Source organism: Rhinichthys klamathensis, unplaced genomic scaffold (assembly GCF_029890125.1).
Source record: "Rhinichthys klamathensis goyatoka isolate OS25496 unplaced genomic scaffold, OSU_Roscu_1.1 h1tg000504l_1, whole genome shotgun sequence".
Classification (NCBI taxonomy): Eukaryota; Metazoa; Chordata; class Actinopteri; order Cypriniformes; family Leuciscidae; genus Rhinichthys; species Rhinichthys klamathensis.
The window spans coordinates 1,051,081-1,064,380 of NW_026606985.1; the positions used below are offsets into that span (position 1 = coordinate 1,051,081).

At 48.7% G+C, this 13,300-nt stretch overlaps 1 protein-coding gene across 1 annotated transcript; it reads right to left on the minus strand.

Moving 5' to 3' along the window:
- Positions 1-78: 78 nt before the first annotated feature.
- Positions 79-13,031, minus strand: arl8a (ADP-ribosylation factor-like 8A). Its single transcript, XM_056237940.1, has 7 exons — positions 12,789-13,031; positions 10,345-10,425; positions 8,458-8,531; positions 2,725-2,818; positions 2,549-2,616; positions 1,434-1,504; positions 79-1,302 (listed from the first exon to the last, which is right to left on the minus strand). Exons 1-7 carry the CDS (start codon positions 12,909-12,911, stop codon positions 1,253-1,255), a joined length of 561 nt encoding a protein of 186 aa, XP_056093915.1. The 5' UTR covers positions 12,912-13,031; the 3' UTR covers positions 79-1,252.
- Between the last annotated feature and the right edge of the window lie 269 nt (positions 13,032-13,300).

Genomic DNA, 13,300 nt, shown 5'->3' on the forward strand with positions numbered 1-13,300 from the left:
GTAAATATTATTCTAGTGTACATGACACAATCAGTCACTCTCTCTCTCACACTCACAATCCGTTTGTTCAGACTGCTGTGAATATGAGAGGGGTCTTCTTTATTATTATGATTATTATCTCAGGAAGCTAATCACAACAGGACAAACACCGGGAGATCTCATTTGGTTTAAGTTGCTATTTACATAATCCAGTTGAAAAACACTGTGAAAAAACATGAGTAAAAATATGGCAAAAACAACCCAAAACAATGAAAAAATGTGTAAATTTACATATGTATAATCTACCGACACGTTTATAAACCCCTACGATTTAGGCCAAAAACGTCCAAGCATGCGACAAAAAACGGAACGAAATAAAGCGAGAAAAACCTCCCAATATGAACAGCGTTGGACGCCAGCTGCACAATATTCGTCACATCTCCGCTGATTTTATTTGCGCAATGATCTGCGGGTCTTTCCTAAAACTCGACGCAATGGAAACGCAGTTGCCATGACAACCCACCGATGTCTTTGACACAACGCTGTCGTCACGGAAGAAACGTATAAAACCTTCATCCGGACACGTTAAAACTCTTCAGACGGATTTGTGTGCTTTCCGATAAAACGACAGATTTCGTAACGTTACACAATTAGCGCAAACCTAGATGATGTCACAGCTGTACGTATGATGTCACATTCGTGTGAACGACTTCGTAAAGGACTCTGTCAAAGTCAACTTCGCTACATCAACTCCAAAACAATAAAGTCGCAAACGCACAACTTTGTTGAATGACTAAAAGTTGACTTCGTAAATGACTGTTAATGTCAACAAAGCCGCTTACGTCACTTTTACGACGATGTCACATTCGTAGCAGGTCACGCTAACAGGCTAATGATGCTAAAACAGTGAAAATTGGAGAATTCTCCCAGTGAACGTTCTCACGACGTTTAAACAAGATGGCGGCGTAAACTGGACCTCCGTGGATCACGTGACCAGATGGTGTGGGCGTCGGTTAAGGTTTGATCAAGTCCCCGAGCAAAAAACACGCAGAGCGGCGCGCACAAACGAAACGTGTCATGTGACACGTCCGGACTTCATGATGAACCGTTAAAAAAGCACATTCAAGTAAAAACTAAAATAAACAATGTAAATGATGTGAATTAGTTTATAAGGAGGGGCGGATGCTTGTTTGTTTAGAATTAAATCAAGAGCGCCTAAAATACAGTTGATCACATGATGCGGTTCCTCCAATCAGATGCAAGCTCCGCCTCCTCAGCTCCGCCGGGTCCGTGAGTGCTGGATCAGCCACTGTAGTGTGATGTCTGGAACACACAACACACTCATTAACATATGCCCCGCCCAGATGAACTATGAGCAGCCAATCACAGAGCTCGCTGATGTCTTAAAGGTACAGGAGCATCTGGTGTGAAAGTGTATTTTAGCGCCGTCTTACCGATGTTGTCCTTCTCCTTACAGGAGATGGAGTAACAGCAGATCTCTCTGTCCTGGATGGCCGACAGGTTCCTGTAGAACACACATTACACATCAGATTATATCCATCGCATCTAAAATCAACTTTATTCATATTTATATAGAATATTTTAATGTGGCACAAGACAAAAGCCTCACAGGCGCTTTAAAAGTTCACCTTCAACCGTTTCATCCGTTACTCTGGGAATGCTTATTTCTTGTAGTTTTAAATATAATACATTTATAACTGAGGGAAGGACAATATTTCACATGCTTTTAATAATTATCTGATTAAAACGCTGATTTGATTTTGCCATTTTGTAGTAATAAACACTGAAAATTAAATAAATAAAAAATGTTAACAATGATTTCTTGTATTTTTAAACACATTAAAAATATATATATTTTATAACTGAGGGAAAGGAATATTCTGCATGCTGAATTATTTGTCAGTGTTTTTAAAAATCTGTAAAAATACAATGAAAGTTGTATAAGTGAACCTTATTTGATTAAAACACTGATGTGAATTTGCTATTTTCTAGCAATATATACTAACGCTTACATACATTTTTAAATATTTAAAAAAAGAATGATTTCTTATATTTTTAAATACATAAAAATATATATATTATAACTGAGTGAAAGACAAAATGTCACATTCTCATCAACAAAAACATAAAAATTAGCAATTTTATCAGCTCTGTTAGTAAACTGTGAAATATTTCTGAGTAAAATATATATTAAATATAATTTTTTATTTTTTTTAAATACATTATCCATTTGTCAATTATTGTTAAATGCTAAATTATTGTTAAATCAAAAATATGATATTTGCAATTTCTGCTGCAAACTCGTCTGATTAAAACATTGATATGATTTTGCTATTTTCTAGCAATAAAATTGTATCTTTTCTTAAAGATGATTTCTTGTATTTTTACTTACATAAAAAATATAACTGTTTTATAACAGAGTGAAAACAATATTCCACATTCCTGAATTAAAAAATGCAGGTTAGCGTAATCTGGTGTCATACATGAGTGTCGTGACCGGACCTGATCACATGACGGAGGTGTGTGTGTGTGTGTGTGTGTGACTCACATTCTCTCGATGAGCTCCTTCTCGTCCAGAGCTCCGGAAAGATCTCGCTTATTTCCCAGAACCAGAACCTGAGGGCAGACGCACACGCTCTCGATCACGTCACAGAGAATAATAATAATAATAATACCGCACACACACACACACACACACACACATGCGAGCGGAGTCGCACTCACCGGGATGCCCTGCAGCTGAGGCTTGTCCAACAGGTTGTGCAGTTCGTTCTTGGACGCCTCGATCTTCTCGGGATCGGCCGCGTCTACCATGTACCTGCAGGACATCATGAGCATCGTGAGACACGTCTACCTAACCTAACCCTGAGCACAGACCCAGTGTCGAGTCGCGCCGGCGTCTCTGTGACGACAGTACCTAACCTAACCCTGAGCACAGACCCAGTGTCGAGTCGCGCCGGCGTCTCTGTGGCCACAGTACCTAACCTAACCCTGAGCACAGACCCAGTGTCGAGTCGCGCCGGCGTATCTGTGGCGACAGTACCTAACCTAACCCTGAGCACAGACCCAGTGTCGAGTCACGCCGGCGTCTCTGTGACGACAGTACCTAACCTAACCCTGAGCACAGACCCAGTGTCGAGTCGCACCGGCGTCTCTGTGGCCACAGTACCTAACCTAACCCTGAGCACAGACCCAGTGTCGAGTCGCGCCGGCGTCTCTGTGGCCACAGTACCTAACCTAACCCTGAGCACAGACCCAGTGTCGAGTCGCGCCGGCGTCTCTGTGACGACAGTACCTAACCTAACCCTGAGCACAGACCCAGTGTCGAGTCGCGCCGGCGTATCTGTGGCCACAGTACCTAACCTAACCCTGAGCACAGACCCGGTGTCGAGTCGCGCCGGCGTCTCTGTGGCCACAGTACCTAACCTAACCCTGAGCACAGACCCAGTGTCGAGTCGCGCCGGCGTCTCTGTGGCCACAGTACCTAACCTAACCCTGAGCACAGACCCAGTGTCGAGTCGCGCCGGCGTATCTGTGGCGACAGTACCTAACCTAACCCTGAGCACAGACCCAGTGTCGAGTCGCGCCGGCGTCTCTGTGGCCACAGTACCTAACCTAACCCTGAGCACAGACCCAGTGTCGAGTCGCGCGGCGTCTCTATGGCGACAGTACCTAACCTAACCCTGAGCACAGACCCAGTGTCGAGTCGCGTGGCGACAGTACCTAACCTAACCCTGAGCACAGACCCAGTGTCGAGTCGCGCCGGCGTCTCTGTGACGACAGTACCTAACCTAACCCTGAGCACAGACCCAGTGTCGAGTCGCGCCGGCGTATCTGTGGCGACAGTACCTAACCTAACCCTGAGCACAGACCCAGTGTCGAGTCGCGCCGGCGTATCTGTGGCCACAGTACCTAACCTAACCCTGAGCACAGACCCAGTGTCGAGTCGCGCCGGCGTCTCTGTGGCCACAGTACCTAACCTAACCCTGAGCACAGACCCAGTGTCGAGTCGCGCGGCGTATCTGTGGCCACAGTACCTAACCTAACCCTGAGCACAGACCCAGTGTCGAGTCGCGTGGCGACAGTACCTAACCTAACCCTGAGCACAGACCCAGTGTCGAGTCGCGCCGGCGTCTCTGTGACGACAGTACCTAACCCTGAGCACAGACCCAGTGTCGAGTCGCGCGGCGTATCTGTGGCCACAGTACCTAACCTAACCCTGAGCACAGACCCAGTGTCGAGTCGCGTGGCGACAGTACCTAACCTAACCCTGAGCACAGACCCAGTGTCGAGTCGCGCGGCGTATCTGTGGCCACAGTACCTAACCTAACCCTGAGCACAGACCCAGTGTCGAGTCGCGTGGCGACAGTACCTAACCTAACCCTGAGCACAGACCCAGTGTCGAGTCGCGCCGGCGTATCTGTGGCCACAGTACCTAACCTAACCCTGAGCACAGACCCAGTGTCGAGTCGCGCCGGCGTATCTGTGGCCACAGTACCTAACCTAACCCTGAGCACAGACCCAGTGTCGAGTCGCGCCGGCGTATCTGTGGCCACAGTACCTAACCTAACCCTGAGCACAGACCCAGTGTCGAGTCGCGCCGGCGTCTCTGTGACGACAGTACCTAACCTAACCCTGAGCACAGACCCGGTGTCGAGTCGCACCGGCGTATCTGTGGCCACAGTACCTAACCTAACCCTGAGCACAGACCCAGTGTCGAGTCGCGCCGGCGTATCTGTGGCCACAGTACCTAACCTAACCCTGAGCACAGACCCAGTGTCGAGTCGCGCCGGCGTCTCTGTGACGACAGTACCTAACCTAACCCTGAGCACAGACCCAGTGTCGAGTCGCGCGGCGTATCTGTGGCCACAGTACCTAACCTAACCCTGAGCACAGACCCAGTGTCGAGTCGCGTGGCGACAGTACCTAACCTAACCCTGAGCACAGACCCAGTGTCGAGTCGCGCGGCGTATCTGTGGCCACAGTACCTAACCTAACCCTGAGCACAGACCCAGTGTCGAGTCGCGTGGCGACAGTACCTAACCTAACCCTGAGCACAGACCCAGTGTCGAGTCGCGCCGGCGTATCTGTGGCCACAGTACCTAACCTAACCCTGAGCACAGACCCAGTGTCGAGTCGCGCCGGCGTATCTGTGGCCACAGTACCTAACCTAACCCTGAGCACAGACCCAGTGTCGAGTCGCGCCGGCGTATCTGTGGCCACAGTACCTAACCTAACCCTGAGCACAGACCCAGTGTCGAGTCGCGCCGGCGTCTCTGTGACGACAGTACCTAACCTAACCCTGAGCACAGACCCAGTGTCGAGTCGCACCGGCGTATCTGTGGCCACAGTACCTAACCTAACCCTGAGCACAGACCCAGTGTCGAGTCGCGCCGGCGTATCTGTGGCCACAGTACCTAACCTAACCCTGAGCACAGACCCAGTGTCGAGTCGCGCCGGCGTATCTGTGGCGACAGTACCTAACCTAACCCTGAGCACAGACCCGGTGTCGAGTCGCGCCGGCGTATCTGTGGCGACAGTACCTAACCTAACCCTGAGCACAGACCCAGTGTCGAGTCGCGTGGCGACAGTACCTAACCTAACCCTGAGCACAGACCCGGTGTCGAGTCGCGCCGGCGTCTCTATGGCGACAGTACCTAACCTAACCCTGAGCACAGACCCAGTGTCGAGTCGCGCCGGCGTCTCTGTGACGACAGTACCTAACCTAACCCTGAGCACAGACCCAGTGTCGAGTCGCGCCGGCGTATCTGTGGCGACAGTACCTAACCTAACCCTGAGCACAGACCCAGTGTCGAGTCGCGCCGGCGTATCTGTGGCCACAGTACCTAACCTAACCCTGAGCACAGACCCAGTGTCGAGTCGCGCCGGCGTCTCTGTGGCCACAGTACCTAACCTAACCCTGAGCACAGACCCAGTGTCGAGTCGCGCGGCGTATCTGTGGCCACAGTACCTAACCTAACCCTGAGCACAGACCCAGTGTCGAGTCGCGTGGCGACAGTACCTAACCTAACCCTGAGCACAGACCCAGTGTCGAGTCGCGCCGGCGTCTCTGTGACGACAGTACCTAACCCTGAGCACAGACCCAGTGTCGAGTCGCGCGGCGTATCTGTGGCCACAGTACCTAACCTAACCCTGAGCACAGACCCAGTGTCGAGTCGCGTGGCGACAGTACCTAACCTAACCCTGAGCACAGACCCAGTGTCGAGTCGCGCGGCGTATCTGTGGCCACAGTACCTAACCTAACCCTGAGCACAGACCCAGTGTCGAGTCGCGTGGCGACAGTACCTAACCTAACCCTGAGCACAGACCCAGTGTCGAGTCGCGCCGGCGTATCTGTGGCCACAGTACCTAACCTAACCCTGAGCACAGACCCAGTGTCGAGTCGCGCCGGCGTATCTGTGGCCACAGTACCTAACCTAACCCTGAGCACAGACCCAGTGTCGAGTCGCGCCGGCGTATCTGTGGCCACAGTACCTAACCTAACCCTGAGCACAGACCCAGTGTCGAGTCGCGCCGGCGTCTCTGTGACGACAGTACCTAACCTAACCCTGAGCACAGACCCGGTGTCGAGTCGCACCGGCGTATCTGTGGCCACAGTACCTAACCTAACCCTGAGCACAGACCCAGTGTCGAGTCGCGCCGGCGTATCTGTGGCCACAGTACCTAACCTAACCCTGAGCACAGACCCAGTGTCGAGTCGCGCCGGCGTCTCTGTGACGACAGTACCTAACCTAACCCTGAGCACAGACCCAGTGTCGAGTCGCGCGGCGTATCTGTGGCCACAGTACCTAACCTAACCCTGAGCACAGACCCAGTGTCGAGTCGCGTGGCGACAGTACCTAACCTAACCCTGAGCACAGACCCAGTGTCGAGTCGCGCGGCGTATCTGTGGCCACAGTACCTAACCTAACCCTGAGCACAGACCCAGTGTCGAGTCGCGTGGCGACAGTACCTAACCTAACCCTGAGCACAGACCCAGTGTCGAGTCGCGCCGGCGTATCTGTGGCCACAGTACCTAACCTAACCCTGAGCACAGACCCAGTGTCGAGTCGCGCCGGCGTATCTGTGGCCACAGTACCTAACCTAACCCTGAGCACAGACCCAGTGTCGAGTCGCGCCGGCGTATCTGTGGCCACAGTACCTAACCTAACCCTGAGCACAGACCCAGTGTCGAGTCGCGCCGGCGTCTCTGTGACGACAGTACCTAACCTAACCCTGAGCACAGACCCAGTGTCGAGTCGCACCGGCGTATCTGTGGCCACAGTACCTAACCTAACCCTGAGCACAGACCCAGTGTCGAGTCGCGCCGGCGTATCTGTGGCCACAGTACCTAACCTAACCCTGAGCACAGACCCAGTGTCGAGTCGCGCCGGCGTATCTGTGGCGACAGTACCTAACCTAACCCTGAGCACAGACCCGGTGTCGAGTCGCGCCGGCGTATCTGTGGCGACAGTACCTAACCTAACCCTGAGCACAGACCCGGTGTCGAGTCGCGCCGGCGTATCTGTGGCGACAGTACCTAACCTAACCCTGAGCACAGACCCAGTGTCGAGTCGCGCCGGCGTATCTGTGGCGACAGTACCTAACCTAACCCTGAGCACAGACCCGGTGTCGAGTCGCGCCGGCGTATCTGTGGCGACAGTACCTAACCTAACCCTGAGCACAGACCCAGTGTCGAGTCGCGCCGGCGTATCTGTGGCGACAGTACCTAACCTAACCCTGAGCACAGACCCGGTGTCGAGTCGCGCCGGCGTATCTGTGGCGACAGTACCTAACCTAACCCTGAGCACAGACCCGGTGTCGAGTCGCGCCGGCGTATCTGTGGCGACAGTACCTAACCTAACCCTGAGCACAGACCCAGTGTCGAGTCGCGCCGGCGTATCTGTGGCCACAGCAACTGCACTGTATGGCTCACAATTATCATTTCTTTTATGCCAAAAATCATTAGGATATGAAGTAAAGATCATAAAACGGTAAATTTCCTACCGTAAATATATTAATCATTTATGTTTGTGAGTGTATGCAGCAGAATCGCCAACATAAATGCACAACTTTAAAGGAGATTTTTTTAGCACCCTCAGATTCCAGATGTTCAAATATTGTCCAATCCTAACCAACAATAAATCAATGGAAAGCTTATTTATATGTATAAATCTCAAATTCAAAACATTGACCTTGTGACTGGTTCTGTGTCACACATGTCATAATCATTTGTTAACAGACAAGTGTTCATTTCTCCTCATTCAATTATTACATTGTTTAAATTAGTATATTTTTAGCTAACTGTGATTTTGTATATGCACATTTCTGAAATACATAACTCAGACAGTCTCCTCTGATGACTGTAATGTGGACTCGTGCACTTCTGTAAAGCTGCGTTGTAATGATGTGTGTTGTGAAAAGCGCTTCACAACTGGATAAGGGTTATAAACTCACACTATAGCGCTGACGCCGCGGCAGTACCGCTCCCACATGCTCCTGAAGCGCGGCTGGCCGCCGATGTCCCACAACTGCAACACAACACACACAATCACTACACAAAGCTATACTTCAGTTTACTATGTTTATAATCATCCTCCCCTCGGGTCATTTTCACCCGAAACTCTTTTTTTATCAGAGGGGTTCAAGACCCAGGACTTCTGTCACACTTGAACCAATGGATTTGAGGAGTTTTGTGGTTGAAATTTAAAAAAGTAACAAATCCGGGTCAATCTGACCCCCTCAGGAATGTGAGGAATGCTTCAGTTCACACAGAAACACCTCAACTTTAGGACCCAGCCCATCTAGAGTTATGAAATATCATGTGTTATTATTATATCTCCACAAGAGCTCAAAGATGTGAGATATTTTGAGCTGAGTTAAAAGGGTTATGCATGAAATTGTGAGTTATTTTCTATTTAAGTTGAAAGAATTTGAGGAATGTGCTTAAATTACTAATTATTTATTATTTAATGATCAAATCTAGTCATTTAAAAGGTCAATTTTTTTAAATATAAAAAAAAATTAAAACATTAAAAAAATATATATATATATATATTCAAAATGAAATAAAATAAGCTTTCTGGACAAAAAAAAACAAACAAACAAAAAAGTCTAATTTTAGGTCTTCGGGTGAGCCGCGAGGGAGAGATGCGTTACAGAGAGAGAGAGACGGATGAGGGGTAAACGTGTGTGACTCGTGAGGGTTGTGCGGTGTCTGAGTGTGAGGGTTGTGCGGTGTCTGAGTGTGAGGGTTGTGCGGTGTCTGAGTGTGAGGGTTGTGCGGTGTCTGAGTGTGACGGTTGTGGGAGGGTTGTGCGGTGTCTGAGTGTGAGGGTTGTGCGGTGTCTGAGTGTGACGGTTGTGTGAGGGTTGTGCGGTGTCTGAGCGTGAGGGTTGTGCGGTGTCTGAGTGTGAGGGTTGTGCGGTGTCTGAGTGTGACGGTTGTGTGAGGGTTGTGCGGTGTCTGAGCGTGAGGGTTGTGCGGTGTCTGAGCGTGAGGGTTGTGCGGTGTCTGAGTGTGAGGGTTGTGCGGTGTCTGAGTGTGACGGTTGTGGGAGGGTTGTGCGGTGTCTGAGTGTGAGGGTTGTGCGGTGTCTGAGTGTGAGGGTTGTGCGGTGTCTGAGTGTGACGGTTGTGTGAGGGTTGTGCGGTGTCTGAGCGTGAGGGTTGTGCGGTGTCTGAGCGTGAGGGTTGTGTGAGGGTTGTGCGGTGTCTGAGCGTGAGGGTTGTGCGGTGTCTGAGTGTGACGGTTGTGTGAGGGTTGTGCGGTGTCTGAGCGTGAGGGTTGTGTGAGGGTTGTGCGTTGTCTGAGCGTGAGGGTTGTTCGGTGTCTGAGTGTGACGGTTGTGTGAGGGTTGTGCGGTGTCTGAGTGTGACGGTTGTGCGGTGTCTGAGTGTGACGGTTGTGCGGTGTCTGAGCGTGAGGGTTGTGCAGTGTCTGAGCGTGAGGGTTGTTCGGTGTCTGAGTGTGACGGTTGTGTGACGGTTGTGCGGTGTCTGAGTGTGAGGGTTGTGCGGTGTCTGAGCGTGAGGGTTGTGCGGTGTCTGAGCGTGAGGGTTGTTCGGTGTCTGAGTGTGACGGTTGTGTGAGGGTTGTGCGGTGTCTGAGTGTGACGGTTGTGCGGTGTCTGAGCGTGAAGGTTGTGCGGTGTCTGAGTGTGAGGGTTGTGGGAGGGTTGTGCGGTGTCTGAGTGTGAGGGTTGTGCGGTGTCTGAGTGTGAGGGTTGTGGGAGGGTTGTGCGGTGTCTGAGTGTGAGGGTTGTGCGGTGTCTGAGTGTGAGGGTTGTGCGGTATCTGAGTGTGAGGGTTGTGTGAGGGTTGTGCGGTGACGGTGATGCTGACCTTGATGGTGACGTTCCCCTTGGTGATCTTGCGCATGTTGAAGCCGACCGTAGGGATCATGTCTTCGCTGAACTGCCCCGACTGCAGGACGACAGAGAGAGTTACACAGGAAGTGATGTCACTGAAACCTGATCACTCACAGGCCCTAAACGCCTGGGTTTATGCACCAACGACCTTCCTGAGTGTGTGTGTGTGTGTGTGTCTCAAACACGTGAAAATGCCTCCGACTGGACATGCCAGATGCTGATTGGTTGAGAACGTGGGTCAGCTGATGATGTTTGATGTATCTGATAGTGTCTGATGCTGTGTCAGATAAACGAGTAATAATGAGTAATAATATGACACATCGTGTCTGATGATGATGAATGTGGCGTGTTGTATGGATAACGTTGTGCCTGTTGCGTCTGATTTAATAATGCTGAATCTGACACATTGTTTCTGATGTTGTTGTATCTTCATTACTGCATCTGATTATAAAGTTTGACACACTGTATTTAATGAACACACTGTATCTGATGATGCTGTATCTTCTGTCTGATGATGTCATATGTAATCTGATGATGCTGTATCTTCAGTGTCTGATGATGTCATATGTGATCTGATGATGCCACATTATCTGCTACATAGTGTCTGATGATGTCATGTGTGATCTGATGATGCTGTATCTTCAGTGTCTGATGATGTCATGTGTGATCTGATGATGCTACATAGTGTCTGATGATGTCATATGTGATCTGATGATGCTACATTATCTGCTACATAGTGTCTGATGATGTCATGTGTGATCTGATGATGCTGTATCTTCAGTGTCTGATGATGTCATGTGTGATCTGATGATGCTACATTGTGTCTGATGATGTCATGTGTGATCTGATGATGCTACATAGTGTCTGATGATGTCATATGTGATCTGATGATGCCACATTATCTGCTACATAGTGTCTGATGATGTCATGTGTGATCTATTGATGCTACATTGTGTCTGATGATGTCATGTGTGATCTGATGATGCTACATAGTGTCTGATGATGTCATATGTGATCTGATGATGCTACATTGTGTCTGATGATGTCATGTGTGATCTGATGATGCTACATAGTGTCTGATGATGTCATATGTGATCTGATGATGCTACATTGTGTCTGATGATGTCATGTGTGATCTGATGATGCTACATAGTGTCTGATGATGTCATATGTGATCTGATGATGCTACATTGTGTCTGATGTTGTCATATGTGATCTGATGATGCTACATTGTGTCTGATGATGTCATATGTTATCTGATGATGCTACATTATCTGCTACATTGTGTCTGATGGCTTTGAATCTGATCTGATGATGTTGAATCTGAAACATTGTATCTAACGAGGATGAATATGATACATTGTGTCTGATTTGATCTGATGATGTGATATATCATATCTAATAAAGATGTATCTGATCTGATGATGTTGTATCTGAAACATTGTATCTAACGAGCACGAATATGATACACTGATCTGATGATGCGATACATCATATCTGATAAAGATGTATCTGATGATTGTAGCTGTATCTTCTGTGTTGTGTCTGATGACGCCGCATCTGCTTCTGAGTGTCTGATCTGAGTGACACACTCAGATCAGAATCACACACACACACACACACACACACTACGTCTCATGTTTCATCTTCTGTATCTAACCTATTGTTTCTGATCTGACACATGTTATCTGATGATGCGGTATCTTCAATATCTGTCTGATGTCGTTGATTCTGATCTATTGTGTCTGATCTGATGATGATGTATCTGAACACTGTATCTCACGAGCACGAATACGATACATTGTGTCTGATTTGATCTGAATATGAGCTGATACATCATATGTAATAATAATGAATCTGCTCCTGTACATATCGTCTGATCTGACACATTGCATCTAGTGATGTTGTTTCTGATCTAACGAGGATGAATATGATACAGTGTGTCTGATTTGATCTGATAACGCACTAGTGTTGCATTTGATCTAATAACGTATCTGATCTGATGAAACTGTATTTGACACATTATATTTGATCTGATGCTGAATGGCCTGATGTTGAATCTGATGCTGCTGCATTGTGTCTGATGTTGTTGTTGTTGTGTATCTTCTACATCGTGTTGGATGTTAAACCTGATCTATTGTGTCTGATGTTCAGATGATGCTCACTGTACTTGATTATATCTGATAAAGATGCGTTATCCAACACACACAGTCTGATTATTCTGTAAGTGATTGTATCTAGTGATGTAGCATCTGATCGACAGTATCTGTCTCTTCTACACTGTATCTGACGCGATGACTGATCATCGCACACATTATGATTATGATGATATCGAGTCCGATCTCTCTCTAATCCGGAGCGCGCGTCAGTCACGCGACCCGTTACTCGAGCGAGGCCTGTAATGAAACGCTTGGTTACCGCAATCACGTTGACGAAAGTGGTTTTCCCCGAGTACTGCAGTCCGACCAGCGTGAGCTCCATCTCCTCCTTCCAGAACAGGGCCTTGAACCAGTCCAGCAGCTTGTTGAAGAGCGCGATCATGGTGCGGGTTCGGCTGGGGTTCGGCTGCGGCTCGGGTCTGCTGCTCACGGATCGTCTTCCTCATTGGGTGGGGTTTCAGATGATCCACGCACAGCTGATCCAAACAATGCGGGACACGGCGCATGCGCACTCACGCTCAACTCGCGCCTGCGCCCCCTGCTGGAGACACGCCGCTGACGTCATCGGTTGTTTTCGACACAGATATGTCAGATTTATAATAACACGGATATAATAAAGCATTCTTATAAACTCGAGACCGCTGAAAAATATAATATAAAATATATCCCATAATTGTATGTATTGAATTATTACTGAAATATATATAGACATACAGTAGTCAACATTTAAAGTGGATCAAAAATGTGAATCAAGTTGTCCTAAGACAAGAA